The following is a 17,472-nucleotide window of genomic DNA, read 5'->3' as shown; positions in this document are numbered from 1 at the left end:
CTGTTAAATTAATAAGTTTCCAATCTTAGTCAAAATCTGCAATAATACTCAATATTTTGGGCAAAGTGCCTGAGGAAGAAATATTCTAGAGCACATTTCACTATAAGTCACCGAAGATAATAAATTTATATTTCCATTATATTTAAAGAAAATAAATGTATCAATCTTATAGAAAAAAAAAACGCAAAAATATTTCCTACTTTTTTCAGGTATTTTTCTTTGATTTTTCTTTTTCGAGTTAATACCTGAAAGTAACATTCAGATTCGTTTTAGAGAAAAAGTGTCAAAGGGGGAAATATTCTGCATTAAATTCCACTATATATCTCAGAATAAACTATACATCTTGGTATGATTGTTTTGTAAAAAAAACTAGATTCGAAAATTGTGCATTACAAGTGGAAATTACTTCTTTAGATTTTTGACTTGTAATTCAAGAAGTTTCCAATCTGAGTCAAAATCTATCATAATACTCACTTATTTTGGCAAAGTGCCAAAGGAAGAAATATTCTAGATCAAATTTCACTTGAGGTGTGTAAAGAAAAGAATTCTCTATTCCATATATATTTCATGAAAATATTTACATCAATGTTTTAAACAAAACGCGAGAAGATTTCCTATTTTTATATATTTTTTTGTGATCTTTTTTCGAGTTGGTGAATGAAACTAACATTTAAATTCATTTTAGAGAGAAGGTGTCAAAGGGGGAAATATTCTATATCAAATTTCACTATATATCTCAGAATAAACTATATATCTGAGTATAATTGTTTCGTAAGAAAACTACATTCGAAATATTATAAAAAACAAGTGGAAACTATTTCATTACGTTTATGACTGTTAAGTTAATAAGTTTCCAATCTGAGTCAAAATCGACCATAATACTCAAGTGTTTGGGTAAAGTGTCAAAGCAAGAAATATTCTAGAGCACATTTCACTATAAGTCACCGAAGATAATAAATTTATATTTCCATTATATTTAAAGAAAATACATGTATCAATCTTATAGAAAAAAACGCAAAAATATTTCCTAATTTTTCAGGGATTTTTCTTTGTTTTTTTTTTGAGTTAATACCTGAAAGTAACTTTCAGATTCGTTTTAGACAGAAGGTGTCAAAGGGAAAAATATTCTGCATCAAATTTCACTATATATCCCAGAATAAACTATACATCTAGGTATGATTGTTTTGTAAAAAACTAGATTCGAAAATTGTACCTTACAAGTGGAAATTACTTCTTTCGATTTTTGACTTGTAATTCAAGAAGTTTCCAATCTGAGTCAAAATTTATCATAATACTCACTTATTTGGGTAAAGTACCAAAGGAAGAAATATTCTAGATCAAATTTCACTTGAGGTCTGCCAAGAAATTAAATCTCTATTCCATATATATTTCAAGAAAATATTTACATCAATGTTTTAAATGAAACACAAAAATATTTCCTATTTTTTAATTTTTCGATCTTGTTTCGAGTTGGTGAATGAAACTAACATTTAGATTCATTTTAGAGAGAAAGTGTCAAAGGGGGAAATATTCTATAACAAATGTCACTATATATCTCAGAATAAACTATATATCTGAGTATATTTGTTTCGTAAGAAAACTACATTCGAAATATTATAAAAAACAAGTGGAAACTATTTCATTACGTTTATGACTGTTAAATTAATAAGTTTCCAATCTTAGTCAAAATCGACCATAATACTCAAGTGTTTGGGTAAAGTGTCAAAGCAAGAAATATTCTAGAACATATTTCACTATAAGTCACCAAAGATAATAAATTTATATTTCCATTATATTTCAAGAAAATACATGTATCAATCTTATAAAAAAAAAAACGCAAAAATATTTCCTACTTTTTTTCAGGGATTTTTCTTCGTTTTTTTTTCGAGTTAATACCTGAAATTAACTTTCAGATTCGTTTTAGACAGAAAGTGTCAAAGGGAAAAATATTCTGCATCAAATTTCACTATATATCCCAGAATAAACTATAGATCTAGGTATGATTGTTTTGTAAAAAAATCTAGATTCGAAAATTGTGAATTACAAGTGGAAATTACTTCTTTAGATTTTTGACTTGTAATTCAAGAAGTTTCCAATCTGAGTCAAAATCTATCATAATACTCACTTATTTTGGCAAAGTGCCAAAGGAAGAAATATTCTAGATCAAATTTCACTTGAGGTCTGTAAAGAAAAGAATTCTCTATTCCATATATATTTGAAGAAAGTATTTACATCAATGTTTTAAACCAAACGCGAGAAGATGTCCTATTTTATATATATTTTTTTGTGATCTTTTTTCGAGTTGATGCATGAAATTAAAATTTAAATTCATTTTAGAGAGAAAGTGTCAAAGGGGGGAATATTCTGCATTAAATTTCACTACAATCCTCTGAAAAAACTATAGATATAGATATAATTGTTTTACAAGAAAACTATATTCGAAAATTCTACATGTGGAAATTAATTGTTTAGATTTTTCACTGTTAACTCAATATGTTTTCAATCAGAGTCAAAATCTCCCACAACACTCACTGGTTTGGGCAAAGAGCCAAAGGAAGAAATATTCTAGATCAAATTTCATTTAAGGTCTTCAAAGAAAAGAAATCTCTATTCGATGTATATATAAAGAAAAAATGTGTATCAATGTTCCCATTTTTTATAGATTTCATAGATCATAGATTATTTTATAGATCGCAGAAAATATCTTTTTTCGTGTTGATACCTGAAAGTTACATTCATATTCGTTTTAGAGAGAAAGTGTCAAAGGTGTAAATATTCTGCATCAAATTTCACCATAAATCTCTGAATAAACCACTTGCATAGATGTAATGGATTTTATGAAAATTACATTCGACATATCTACATTATTAGGGAAAACTATTTATTTGCGTTTTTATACCCTACAACACTATGTGTTGGGGGTATTATAAGTTTGATTGGGCCAGAATTTATGTAACACCTCGAAATATTGGTTTCCCACATAGGAAAGTATATATGGATCTTCCTAGCTAACCGAGCTGAGTCGATTTAGGAATGTATGTCCGTCCGTCCGTCTGTCCGTCTGTCCATGTTCATTTGTAATCACTCTACAGGTCGCAATTATGGTCCGATCTTCACGAAATTTAAAATGGAGGTGGGGTTAGGGTCAGAATAGAACCCTATTTCTTTTGGAGATGATCGCCAAATGTTTAGGGTTGAAATGGACCAAATACTGAAAAAATTTCGGATTTTGCAGTAGCTATACAGGTCGCAATTATAGACCAACCGACGCGGAATTTCGTATGTAGCTATAGTTTAGGGCGGGGAAGAAGCCTACCAATTAGGGTGGTCATCGGATAATATTTAGCGGGTAAAATAGACCATATCTTTTGTGTTGAAAAAATTCAACATTTTTCATTAAACCGCGAATATTTCAAATCCCGGCGAAATCACAAAGCCATGACAAGGATACTTCTGACCTTTACATTGATGTTAACATCCAACAAAACGGATATATAGCAAAATATGTGCGATATATATATGTCTATCAAAGAAGATATGCTTGAAAGATCTCTTATATGTCGAGAACGGTTGAACTGATTTCGACAGTTCTCATTAATTAAGAATGGCCTCTTGGCAGGAAAAAAACAACGTCTAAGAATCGCATAAAAATATCTCTCTAAAGATGAAAATATTGATTTTGTAACATTTTCTCATATTTTTTTCAATTTTGTCATATTTTTGGCATATTTTCATTTTTAATTAAAACATTTGGTAATATTTCTATAGCTAACAAAACTAAGTAGTTAGGATGTCAGGATATCACATACAGATCGCATTTATGACTCGATCCTTACTAAATTTTGCATGCGGATAAGATAAGGGTCAGAATAGAAGCCTACTTTTTTTGGAAATGATCGCCACATATTTAGGGATTGAAATGGACCAAAAAACTGCAAAATTGTCAGCAGGTCGTAATTATCGCCCAATCCTTACACACATTTGAATGGGGGTTACCGGACATTGCGAAAGCCAAGCAGTTTTGGATGGCCATCCAAAAATATAGACAAAATACGAAAATGTCCAATGTCAGAGACTTTTTGGAGAATTCACAAATACAGGAAAGACGCACTTCTGACTATTTCGTTAACGCTGATTTCGTGGAAGAATATGGTCAAATGTCTGTATCTCATATAGAGGCGTTTCAGTCAAAAACCAACAATAAATGTTAATCTTTTGCCACTTCTGAGAGATTATAGGTCTTTGGGAAATATTGGTTCCAGATCTAGGAAGACCATTTACGTGCAACATCTACCAATAAATTGGAAATGAGCAAATTAGTTTAAGTTGCTATTATTCGAAAATTAGAGAACGAAACCTGATGGTTTTCTTTTATAATTTGTCACAATATCTTGTGGAATTCTTTCGAGTATCTCGCCTATATAAATAGTATCGTTTATTATAGTGTTGTGAGTATTCAACGGTCGGTCCCGCTCGACTGTAGCCTTTGCTTACTTGTTTTGATATGTTTTTGTGAGAACAAATTGTTTTCTATGCAATAAAACAAAAACGCTAAGGCGTGTTTTTTTATCAAAAATCATAACCTATTGGTTTTTAAGTTTTAATTGAAACTCCTGCTCCTTCTCCTTCTTTTTTCAGACCGGTGGAGAAAATTTGGACCTATAAATGTGAGGGTGACAAATGTGTTCGCTATCATTACTTAACCTTGGCCAAGGGCGAGAAACGAGTGCCTTTTATGACCTGTTCCATGACCTGTGGTGACATCAACATTTGGCCGCATCCCACCATCAAATCCGGTGTTAGTTCCAAGTCACTGACATTTTCCATGGAAGATATCGAGCTGCGTCTGGACACACCCTATCCGCAGGTGGAAACACAATTCCGTCAATCATTCGAATTGTTTCTCAAAGATCTGAGGCGAATACAAAGACTGGATTTTAGAGATTCGTCGGGAAATGAAGGTGGTGATGGTGGCGGTGTTGCTGGCGGCGCAGAGGCAAATGCAGCACCAGTCGCATCTTTAGTCAATGCTGATGCCAGTGGCAAGGTAGAGGATGACGTCGGAGATCACAAAAAACGACATAAAAGACGCTATGCCGATGCCGGACAATCGGAGTCGCATCGACTGCGTGGGGAAAATCTTGGAGCTGCCTCCATCTTGGCCAATGCCTTTGGCGGGGTGGGCTCAAGGAAGCGCTGTGATATTGAAACATTTACGATAAACGTTAGCGTGCATAAATTTTCCGATTTGCATTTAAATTTTGAAACGGACGAAAGTTATCGGCTGACCGGGGGATGTGAGTAGACACAACTAAGCATGCGTTTTAAAATTCCAAAATAATTTTTCCGCTCTCTCCCTCTTTTGTTTAGTTGAAAATGGCCATTACAAAGTACAAATTGCAGCCAATTCATTTTTTGGAGCACGCCATGGTCTCTCTACCCTGGAACAATTGATTTGGTACGACGATGAGGACAATGTCCTGCGAACCCTGTCGAAGGCGATTATCATCGATGCGCCCAAGTTCAGATACCGTGGCCTTATGCTTGACACCTCACGTCACTTCTTTTCGGTGGAGGCCATAAAACGAACCATTGCCGGCATGTCCCATGCCAAATTGAATCGCTTCCACTGGCACATTACCGATTCGCAGAGTTTCCCCTATGTCTCGAAACACTATCCGGAATTGGCGGCACATGGTGCCTATTCGGAGCGAGAAACCTACACCGATGAAGATGTACGAGATGTTGTGGCCTATGCCAAATTGCATGGTATCCAAGTGGTGCCGGAAATAGATGCCCCCGCCCATGCCGGCAATGGCTGGGATTGGGGTCCGAAACGGGGCATGGGTGAGCTGAGTCTGTGCATCAATCAACAGCCTTGGAGTTTTTATTGTGGTGAACCTCCGTGTGGTCAATTGAATCCGAAAAACAATCACACCTATCTCATACTGCAAAGGCTGTACGAGGAGTTATTAAATTCCACAGGTCCCACAGATTATTTCCATTTGGGTGGTGATGAGGTGAATTTGGAGTGCTGGGCCCAGTATTTCAATGACACCGATTTGAGGGGTCTATGGTGTGATTTCATGATGAATGCCATGGCGAGGTGGGTATTCTTCCATTTGCTTCGTGAGAAATAGAAATTAATGCTGCCCTTGATTTTAGGTTAAAAATTGCCAACAACAATGTGGAACCGAAATATGTCACCGTATGGTCCAGTGGCCTCACCAACACCCGTTGTCTTCCAAAATCCCAATTTGCCGTCCAGGTCTGGGGTGGCAGTACGTGGCAGGAGAACTACGACTTACTGGACAATGGTTTCAATGTGATATTCTCACATGTGGATGCCTGGTATTTGGATTGCGGTTTTGGCAATTGGCGGGCCACAGGTGAGTAGCTCAAGTCCTCTTTTAATTCATATTGAGTTCAAATGATGTATTCCCTTACCAGGTGATGCCGCCTGCTCACCCTACAGAACGTGGCAAAATGTCTACAAACATCGTCCGTGGGAACGCATGCGTTTAGATAAGACCCGAAGAAAACAGGTCAGTAAATATTTTGTAAAAGTCCTGACTGATTTTGATATAAAATTGTATTCTTAGGTCTTGGGTGGCGAAGTTTGTCTTTGGACCGAACAAGTGGACGAAGAGCAATTGGACAATCGGTTATGGCCCCGAGCATCGGCATTGGGCGAAAGGTAAATGGAAGAGTAAATAAACAAATTTCAGGATTTTTTGAGAGATACTTCTTGTTTTCTATAGAAACGATTTTCAGAACCGTAGGCATGGACTTTTTCCTATAGAAAACAATTTCAGGTCTAAAAATAAAAAACTCGAAATACCGTAAAGGAAGGGATTTACGTCTCAAGTCGCAATCATATTGAGGGATTAACTTTGTTTTATAGAAAAACCTCCCAGTTCTCCGTCCAACAAAGCGACGGATTTTTTACAGAAAAAAATAGACCTCAGTGCGGTTGAAGAATGAGCTGTTCAAGGATGAGCAACAGGTCTTATTTTGATAAAAAAAAACTCTAAATCTTCTTCTATAGGAACTGTAGACCTCTTCCTAGAAGAGCTGAGATCTTTTCGAAGACGAGCCTTAGGTCTTCTCCACGAAAAGTGATAGGTCTTCTCAGAGAAGACTTCGCAGACTTGCTCTTTTCATTGAACCATCCAATAGAAGAGTTGTAGGTCATGGAAGTTCTGTAGGTCTCCCTGCCACAGAAGAGTAGAATGCCTTCTCCTAAGAGAGCTGTAGGTAGTCTGCCAGAAGAGCAGTAGGTTTTCTCCTAGAACAGACCAATAGGTCTTACTCTCTTCTCAAAAAAAGATGTTGGTATTCTCATAGAACCTTCTAATAGAAGAGGTATAGGTCTACTAGATCAAGGAACTTTAGGTCTCCTCGATCAAAGAATGTTATTTCTTCTCCATCGAAGAGTTTTAGGTCTTCTCCTAAAAGAGTTGTAGGCCTTCTCCTAAAAGAGCTGTAAGTCTTCTCCTAGAAGAGCTGTAGGTCTTCTCCTGAAGAGCTGTAGATCTTCTCTTAGAAGAACTACAAGTCTTCTCCATCGAGGAGCTGAAGGTCTTCTCCTAGAAGCGCTATGGATTTTCCTTAGAAGATCTTCATCGCATAGAAGAACTGTAGGTTTTCTTCGCATAGAAGAGCTGTAGGTCTTCTTCGCCTAGAAGAGCTGTAGGTCGTCTTCGCATAGAAGAGCTGTAGGTCGTCTTCGCATAGAAGAGCTGTAGGTCGTCTTCGCATAGAAGAGCTGTAGGTCTTCTTCGCAAAGAAGAGCTTGTAGGTCTTCTTCGCAAAGAAGAGCGTGTAGGTCTTCTTCGCATAGAAGAGCTTATAGGTCTTATTCGCATAGAAGAGCTGTAGGTCTTCTTCGCATAGAAGAGCTGTAGGTCTTCTTCGCATAGAAGAGCTGTAGGTCTTTTTCGCATAGAAGAGCTGTAGATCTTCTTTGCATAGACGAGCTGTAGGTCTTCTTCGCATTGACGAGCTGTAGGTCTTCTTCTCATAGACCAGCTGTAGGTCTTCTTTGCATAGACGAGCTGTAGGTCTTCTTCGCATGGAAGAGCTGTAGGTCTTCTTCGCATAGAAGAGCTGGAAGACTTTGTCTCATAGTAGTGTTATGTTAAGTAGGGTTTCCTATAAAAGTTTTCCTATAAAATACCAATAGCTCCTCTCTGGAAATTGTGATTCTAAAAAAATGCCTGTTTATCTTAATTTTTAATCCCTTTATTCTCACTCTTTTCCCTTTTTAGGTTATGGTCCGATCCAGATGATGTATCCGACATGGATACAGTGCCGCAAGAAGTTTTCAAACGTATGTCAGTATTTCGTACACGTCTGGTCGAATTGGGTCTCAAGGCCGAACCCATCTTTCCCAAATACTGTGCTCAAAATCCTGGCGAATGTATTTGATATTTTCTTTAAATATCGAGAACAACCAGAACACCAAGTGACACCCTCATTAACTATATAAAAGAGTCATAAAACAACTGTTATGTTTCAATGAATGAAAAAAAAAAAAAAAACAGAATAACAAAACATACAAGGTTAAAGAAATTTTAATTTCCAAAAAAAAAAAAAAAACTGGAAATTATGCAAAGAGAAAAATTAAGATTATATTAAAGAAATTCATTTAAATGTTTATATTCTTTACTTTGTGACAATGACTTTCTATATAAGACAAGAGAAAAAACCGCAAAAATTAAACATACCGATGACATACGTACATATTTAAGAAACGTTAAAACATCTAAAGCCAAAATAACAGCAGAAAATTAAAAAAACTAAAACAAATATTAAGGAAATTAACTAAGGATGATAGTCTATAAGGAATGGTTTCTTAATCAAAATTTAAACATTCATTGTTGATTAAATTTTGAAATAGATAACACAGTGCTATGAATCGGAAAAAAGAGAAACACTGGGTAAGACCCCTGCTTTTTCTTTCTCCATCAGTCGAAGCCGAACCTGCATTTTCTAGCACTGTGTAATTGAGATTTAACTCGAATTTTTTTTTTGTCTACTATTAATTGTAAAGTAATTTTAGATTTAGAATCTAAGAGAAAGTTAAACTTCTTGTTTTGTTTCCCTTTGTTAGTGAAATTTATATTTAAATATTATTTTTTAATTTGTAATTTTTTAACATTTTTTCCATTCGTTCATTTTTTTTTTCGCTTTGCTCTAAATGTGAATCATACACGTGCACGCACACATACATACACTCATGTAATTGAATAGAAAAAAGAAGAAGAAAGAGTTCTAAAAAACCAAAACAGTCAGCATCATAAGAACAATAGCCACAATGCATATACCTACATACATACATAATACGTATACATAAATAGAACAATTTGTATTTATTTTCGAATATTACTACATACAAAGATACTACATATAATTATGTAAAATTGTATTTTTTTTTTTTTTTTTTTTGTAAATTAAGACCAATATGTATTTAGAAAAAAAAAAAACAAAGAAGAAGGGAAATATTCCCCAAATGTCAATCATATGCCCTGGAAGAAGTTTGTCCATCTATTTTTCCGATTGTGAGATTTGTATACATAAAGAGGCCAGAAGTATATAATCTTAGATGCGCCATCTTAAGCAAGACTAAGAAAAGTGGTCATAAGGAAAGCCAAAGGGGTACAAATTAATTTAAAATGAACCAAAGTTGTATCTGTTCTAATAGAGGATCGCTTTATTTTTCTTTATTTATTTTATTTTCTCAAAAAAAAAAAAAAAAGTAATCACCCCTATTACAGAATAAATGGGAGAGAATGCGAATTCCCATTCACAAAACAAAATTTCGTGAGAATTCCCATTTACATTGATTTGCTATTACCAAATTATGGGTATAATTGAAATCAGCTGATTTTTTCGAACATTAAATTATATTTGTTGATAACTGTGAAATTGTTTTCGCATGTCATTTTTGACCATATAATCATTCTTTCCTGAGCTATCACCTCATCATCCATAAGGTCCCCAGCTGATTGTTCATCAGCTTTAGAAGCAAACATCTTTCTTGATGTATTGTATTAAAGGAAGTTGAAGGAATAGGTGTGTCCTCTGCCAAATAAATTCCACTCACTACTGCTGTGACTGTTCTCCTTACTTGTATCAGGACCTCCAAGCACAAAGGAGTACCCCTTCCACAGTCTCTTTTATATTTACCAGTGCCTTCGCGGTAGCGATCAATATCTGATGCCCTCTTCTTCGTGTATCGCCACTGATCCATCCACACCTTTGAAAATGCATCAATTTAAATTATTTGCTTAAAAAGTGCATAAGTAAATACCTTTTTCTTGTTTGGCGGTCCTGTACTATTAGCTGCCGTTACTGCTTTTTCCCAAAACAACACACTCTCCTCTTTGCTTATTTTAACATTTTGCTAACAAAAACTTAACTGTTTCACAACTATTCATAATACGGGAAATCACATGGGTAAAAAAAAACACATAATAACCAGAATAGAAGAGGTCCACATTCAAATTCCTTCTTACAGAAAAGGACAATCTTGGGAATAATATGTATAGATGCCGAAAGCAAGACTAAGTGAAGTCTTCACAAAAAAAGCCAAAGTAGCGTTTTAAAGCAAAAAATTAAGCAAAGCTGTACCTTTTCTAAAATCAGACAGCTTTACTTTCCCCGACTGATTTTATTTTCTCCAAAAAAAAAAAATAATAATAATAATAATAATTTCGTATCGTACCATAAAGCTCTCTTGGTTCTCCCATTGAAAAATAAATATTGTGGTTACCAAAGTAGACGTTTTTTTCAAAAGAATACCAGAATGGTACCAGAATTCAAATTCCTTCTTTCACAAGAAGACAATCTGGGAAATAAGGTTAATTCATTCATTTGTATATATATAGAGGCCAAAAGCAAGACTAATTGAGGTCTTCATAAGGAAAGTCAAAATGACGTTTCAAAGCAAAAAAATTAATCAAAGTTGTATCTGCTTTGCTTTCCTGACTCATTTTAATTTCTCAAAAAAAGTAATTTCGTCCCTCTCCAAAAAAGCCCTTTTTGTTCTCACATGAAAAGAATTCTGTGGACATCGAAGTAGATTTTTTTAAAAGAATTTAAATTTCTTCCTTCACAAAATGACAAACTTAAAAATCCACGTTTGGAGGTCTTCATGCGGCCTCAAAAGATTCTTTTAAAAATCCACTTTTGGAGGTCTTCATGTAGCTTTAAAAGATTATTTTAAAAATTCACGTTTGGAGGTCTTCATGTAGCTTTAAAAGATTTTTTTAAAATCCCACGTTTGGAGGTCTTCATGTAGCCTCAAAAGATTCTTTTAAAAATTCACGTTTGGAGGTCTTCATGTAGCTTTAAAAGATTCTTTTAAAAATCCACGTTTGGAGGTCTTCATGTAGCTTTAAAAGATTCTTTTAAAAATCCACGTTTGGAGGTCTTCATGTAGCCTCCAAAGCTACATCATGTAGCTTTAAAGATTCTTTTAAAAATACACGTTTGAAGGTCTTCATGTAGCTTCCAAAGATTCTTTTAAAAATTCCCGTTTTTATGGCTTTATGTAGCCTTCAAAGATTCTTTTAAAAATTCATGTTTTCATTCACTTTTGAAGGTCTCAAAATTTTTTTCTAAAAATCCCCGTTTGAAGGCCTCAAAAATTTAGAACAATAAAAAATACACGTTTGAAGGCCTCTTAAATTTCTTTAAAAACCCAAGTTTGAAGGCCTCTAAATTTTTTTTTTAAAATCCATTAAAAATTAGTCAAAAAATCCACGGTTGAAGGCGATTAAAAATTCGTCAAAAAATCCACGTTTGAAGGCCCATAAAATTTCTTAAAAAACGTTTTAAGGTCTCTAAAATTTACTTAAAAATTTCTTTAAAAAATCGACGTTCGAAGGAGTCGCTAAAATTTCTTTAATAAAATCACGTTTTAAGGCCTCTAAAAGTTATTTAAAAAATATATATATTTAAAAAATCCACTTTTGAAGGCCTCAAAAAATTCTCCTAAAAATCCGCGTTTGAAGGCCTCAAAAAATTCTTCTAAAAATCCACGTTTGAAGGCCTCTAAAATGTCATTAAAAATCTACGTATAAAGGCCTCTAAAATTTCTTTAAAAAATCCACGTTTGAAGACCCCTAAAAATTCTATAAAAAATCCATGTTTGAAGAAGTCGTTAAAAATTCTTCCAAAAATCCCCTATTGAAGGCCTCTAAAAATTCTTCCAAAAATCCACGTTTGAAGAAGTCTCTAAAAATTCTTAAAAAATCTACGTTGGAAAGAGTCGCCAAAAATTCTTTAAAAATCCACGTTTGAAGGAATCGTTAAAAATTGGATTTTTGGAAATTAGTTGCAAGACTCCATTGGGGCTCGTGGATTTTTTAAAATTATTTTAAAGCTTCCCTCGTGGCTTCCGGATTTTTTAAAATTATTTTAAAGCTTCCCTCGTGGTTTCTGGATTTTTTAAAATTATTTTTATTTTGATATATTCGATTTTAAAGGCACGTGAAGACATTTATGTAGCGAACTTCCAAAATCTTACCCAGATTTTATGCTTTTTTCTCCCACTCTCTTCTCATTTGTCACATTAAGTTTCATGTGAATAATACAATTGATGCCCAACATCACGACGAGCAGCTGCTGTTGCGAGAGCAGTGGCATGCAGCCATCGCCTGGTGGTCCTGTGGCATTCGCTTAACAGATGTGCTGCTGATTTTTATTTACGAAAGGATAAACAGAGAGAAAAGGAAGAAAGAGCAAAACCCCTGCATTAGTTTCGCGAGTCGTGGTGTCGCGTTTACATCTGAAATTTATGATTTTGTAGCAAAGGTGACAGCGTATCTTATATCGCTACACCTGATCGTTCTAATACCACGATTCTCAAGATACTTGTATAAATTCATAGTTGGGGTATTCTCCACCATTACCGCTTCTCAATTCTCTGATTTTTCTTTATGTAATATATAAATATCCTACGGGATTTATCATCAATAAATTTTAAAAGTCCTTTGGTCCATCCACTGCATCCGAATGAATCACTTCAAGCCAGTCTTTTGATCTTCTCTCTGATTGGAAACGATACAACTTGTATTTTTACATTACATCATATTTATCGCTACAGTGGGAATCGACTCTTTCGGTCTCTGATAATTTATGTAAGCAAATCTTTTGTGTCAGGGACTACCAGAAGTCTAAACACACTACTCGGACAACTTCAACTTTAGGCAAAAGTGATTGGGAAAACATAAACCCATTGTAAACCTTAACTCATGTCCACAACCACAGAGAGGCATAAACTAGATAAACAACCAACCAACCAACCAGGATAAGAGGAAATGAGACAAATTGAAAATAATGTCTAATATAAAATAAATAAATAAATATATATTTAATTTAATTTTTTGAGTGATACCAGGTGACCTTAAAACATAAAACAAAATGAATATATGAAAAAATAAAATTCAAAGAATAATAATAATAAAAAAAAGAAAACTTTATAAAGAATTTCAAGAAGAAAGAAAAAAAAAAAACATAAATTAATTAAAAACCAATGAAATAAGACATTTGTAATTATAACAAAACAAAAGTAATAATAATAACACAAATTATCTAGAAAATTGTTTAAGAAAAATATTTTTCTTTTAGTTAAGTTTTATTTCTTGTTCTTTTTCTTTTTTTTGCTTTTTAATTTATAGTCAAACGAAATGATATTATAATTTGTAATTGTTTCCTTGTCCTAATTTAGAAAAAAAAAATATATATATATATATATACATATATAGTTTTACTGACAATAAATACATTCAGAATATGGATTTTTTTGTTTGTTATTTCAGGTCAATTTGGCGTGTGTTTTACTACAGGGTGAAATAAAAAAAACTGCAAAAAAGTCAAACGCCATAAGTTTTAAATTTTTATACCCTACATCACATAGTGGTAAGGGTATTATGTCTTTGTGCATTTGTTTGTAACATGGAGAAGGAAACGAGATAGACCCATAGTTCCTTTTGATGATCAGCATATAATCACATTTTGAGTCGATTTATGCATGTATGTCCGTCCGTCTTTCCCTCCGTCTGTCCATGTATTTTTATAAACAAACATTATTCGCTGGAGATGAAATTTTCTAAATAACATTTGTTTGGCTCAAGGACGAACCCTATTGAAATTGGTGAAAATCGGTTGAAATTTAGACATAGTTCCCATACATATCTTCATACGATTTTAGGTTTCTTGTGCTCCAAATGGCTAATATTGCTGCATCCTACCGAATTTAGGCTAGAAGCATGTCCTTCAAATTTGGTGAAAATTGGTTCAGATATAGCTAAAGCTCCCATATATATGTTTCATCCGATTTTGATGTTTAAGTCCCTTACATTCGTTATATGCACTCCACAAGACTGATATTTAGCACCAGATATCAGATACAGCCTAGCAATTCATAGATCAAATTTTATCAAGATCGGTTCAGATGTGGATATAGCTCCCATATATATCTTCATCCGATTTTGGGTCTCTTGTGCACCAAATGGCTTATTTCAGCCCAAACTGAGTGAAATGTTGCACTTCCAAGCGAATTCATTCAAGAAGTTAATACTTAAAAAATGGTGAAAATCGCTTCAGATATAGCTATAGCTCCCATATATATGTTCCATCCGATTTTGGCAATACATGATTCAAATTTTATCAAGATCGGATCAGATTTGGATATAGCTTCCCTATATATCTTCGTCCGATTTTAAGTTTTTTGTGCACCAAATGGCTAATATTAATCCAAATAGATTTTCGCACTTTAACCAAATTTAGCATAGGAGCAAGAATTTCAAATTTGCTCCCATATATATTTTTCATCCGATTTGGTGTTTAAATCTCCAACTTTCGAAATATGCATATCAAAAGGTCTAGGTCTATTGACTTCAAAGATGTCCGCAATGAAATGGTTTGATTTGAAATGGACCAACAACTAAAAATGTTACTGTTATTTTGCAGCCGTTATAAAGAAATAAAAATCTTCTAAAATGGATTGGACATAATGGGGGCTTCTAACTTATTGCAGTGTTTTAGGGTATCGCATGGCCGGCCTTTGCTTACTTGTATTTTTTTTTAATTTTATTGAAAGCAAAAAGTGCCGGAAATAGCATCATATTTTAGAATAAGTTTAGATTTGTTCGAATTGGCCACCTTTGGCACGAATTATGGCCTTTAAACGGCCAATGAAACCATCACACGCTGCCCGAATGTTGCTCTGCGGTATTTTGGTCCATTCCCGGCGAATCGCTTTCTTGAGGTGATCGATCTTTGGTATTTTTTAGTGCTAACCTTGCTTTCCAAAATACTCCAATAGTCCAAAGTATTGGTATCCGGAGATTTTGATGGCCAGTGTGCACTGGAAATAAAGCGAAAATTGAAAGACTTCTGCCCAGCCTTAAGCTCTAGCCCTATGCCGACCTGAAGAGCAACTGCAAAATCAGGGAAATTTGTTTTTGGTCCATTTCAACCTCTAAATATTATGTGATCATATCTAAAAGCAATAGGCTTCTATTCTGACCCTAGCGCCAGCTCCATTCTAAATTTCGTGAAGATCGGGCCATAATTGCGACCTGTAGAGTGATTACAAATTAACATGGACAGACGGACAGACGGACGGACGGACCTACATAGCTAGATCGACTCAGCTCGGCGAGCTAAGAAGACCCATATATACTTTCCTATGTGTGAAACCAAGATTTCGAGGATTTACATAATTTTTTGGCCCAATCAAACTTATAAAACCCCCTCAACTAGTATTGTAGGATATAAATATGTTTCAGGGTTTTATTTCTTAAAAAAACATGTTATTTGTTGTTATTACATTCGATCTTTGGTTGTTGTTTTTTTTTTTTTTTTTTTTAAATTTCTTTCAAAGTAATTATAAATATCTTTTATTTTATAAAATATTTTCCAAATAAAATTACATTTTCTTCGCAAAACAACAAACCACAGTCCAATTATTAAAAAGAAACTATCATGTCCACATAAATAAATTTTTGAAAAAAATATAAAGAAAAAACATTCATATATTTATAAATATATTTATTATATGGAAATGTAATTTGTAATAATCAAAAATTTTCAAAATTATAGCAACACATCTACGAAATCATTGACAAGGGAGTTTTATGAAATTTTTATTTTTATTTATTTTTTTTTCTTAGAAAAGAAAAAAAATGCAAAACTACCCAATTTTATAGCATAACGAACTTAGTGAAAATATTTGAATTTTAAACTTATTTATTTTGCAATGGCATATGTATTTGAAATATAACAGATTATTAAACAAACAATTTATTTAATTTGGAAGAAAAAATGTGTAAATAAGAATTTCATTAAACATGTTTATCAAAAAAAAAAAAAAAAAAAAATCTAAAGTTTTTTATTCCACATATGAATAAGACTGGCAGGTTGTTATAACCCTTCCCATCCCTGCAATGATGGCCATATCAAAATTTGTATTTTATTTTACAACATTTATGAGTTTTTTTATTTGAAAACCAGCAGTACTATTGCACTGATAACAATGTACTCCGATTTAGGCCCTGTCTCTCATAGCGAATTGACAGCAGCAGCAGGCGACGATGATGATGACGAAGACCCAGCAACTGGTAGTGGTATCAGTTGCTCCATTTCGTCATGTTTAACATTCAGGCATTTCAAAAAATTCCCAATTTCCCCATTCAAAAGCGACGAACACTCAGTGAAATTAGCCCTATCATAGATATCCATTCTCAGATCCTTCTCAAAGGGATACACCTCCATTTCCTGAATATTCTCCGAGCGCAATTCATAATCGTTTAACTTTTTTTGGAATTTTGCAAATGCTTTCGATTCCGCCAAATAGGAGGCATAGAGCTGGGGTTCCTCATTACGTCGTTTATAGATGCCCGTACACACGGCCGGTAAATGTACGAGCAGTTGTTCTATATCTTCCATATCAAAGTCACAGGTGGTTGGATCCATTGCCAAGTCACAGTGAATGGCGCCCAACGTAAAAGTCAGCTGTTGTAGGGAGTTGAAGGAATTCTTTTTTTTAAACAATTTTTTTTCTTTTTGAGTTGCTAACTAACTCACTCACCAGCAGAAGGGGAAAACGTAATCTTGACATATTCCGACGGCTATTCCGTGTGTTTTTGCGGATTCAACGAACGATAAGCACTGAATGCAATATCTGAAATGGGAAATTTTCAGGCTGTCAATTGTTGTTTTTTATCTTTTTTTTGTTGCTTATTTGGTAGATATGACTAAGCGGGGTAGTATTTGGAAATGAAGATACTCCAAATGTGGTTAAGTTTGTTGGTAGAAAAGTTCTTGAAAACATATTTAAAAAAAATCCTTGTTTGTTAGTCGGATGTTCCTCGAAAAAACAAAATCTTAAAAAATGCTCGTTTTTAGTCCTTCATGTCAATTTGCTACTTTGAAAAATTTGTTTGGTCTCATATACTC

The 17,472-nt window shown here is 34.0% G+C and overlaps 2 protein-coding genes across 7 annotated transcripts in view; one reads left to right on the top strand and one right to left on the bottom strand.

The window, feature by feature from the left end:
* The window catches only part of LOC101897359 (probable beta-hexosaminidase fdl), a 177,727-nt gene extending 165,513 nt beyond the window's left edge, over positions 1–12,214 (top strand). For all 6 annotated transcript variants that reach the window (XM_059125699.1, XM_059125697.1, XM_059125696.1 and 3 more), the window contains 6 exons: positions 4,639–5,297; positions 5,371–6,106; positions 6,166–6,389; positions 6,451–6,545; positions 6,603–6,697; positions 8,271–12,214. In XM_059125699.1, coding sequence (XP_058981682.1) covers positions 4,639–5,297; positions 5,371–6,106; positions 6,166–6,389; positions 6,451–6,545; positions 6,603–6,697; positions 8,271–8,430 — 1,969 coding nt within the window. In that variant the 3' untranslated portion in view covers positions 8,431–12,214. The remainder of the gene's footprint in view (positions 1–4,638; positions 5,298–5,370; positions 6,107–6,165; positions 6,390–6,450; positions 6,546–6,602; positions 6,698–8,270) is intronic.
* A 3,814-nt stretch (positions 12,215–16,028) lies between these two features.
* On the bottom strand, positions 16,029–17,183 carry LOC101896834 (uncharacterized). Its single transcript, XM_005188038.4, has 2 exons — positions 17,105–17,183; positions 16,029–17,028 (listed from the first exon to the last, which is right to left on the bottom strand). Exons 1-2 carry the CDS (start codon positions 17,132–17,134, stop codon positions 16,576–16,578), a joined length of 483 nt encoding a protein of 160 aa, XP_005188095.1. The 5' UTR covers positions 17,135–17,183; the 3' UTR covers positions 16,029–16,575.
* Positions 17,184–17,472: the final 289 nt, after the last annotated feature.

This window comes from Musca domestica, unplaced genomic scaffold, assembly GCF_030504385.1.
Source record: "Musca domestica strain aabys unplaced genomic scaffold, Musca_domestica.polishedcontigs.V.1.1 35, whole genome shotgun sequence".
NCBI classification, from domain to species: domain Eukaryota; kingdom Metazoa; phylum Arthropoda; class Insecta; order Diptera; family Muscidae; genus Musca; species Musca domestica.
The sequence above is the reverse complement of the archived record's forward strand: the minus strand, read 5'-3'. Positions and strand labels throughout refer to the sequence as shown.

Bases quoted from the DNA above. Each gene is read 5' to 3' on its own strand.
- LOC101896834 (XM_005188038.4), bottom strand. From the start codon at position 17,134: ATGTCAAGATTACGTTTTCCCCTTCTGCTG. The intron at 17,029-17,104 runs GTGAGTGAGTTA...TCCCTACAACAG, and splicing joins TACGTTTTCCCCTTCTGCTG to CTGACTTTTACGTTGGGCGC.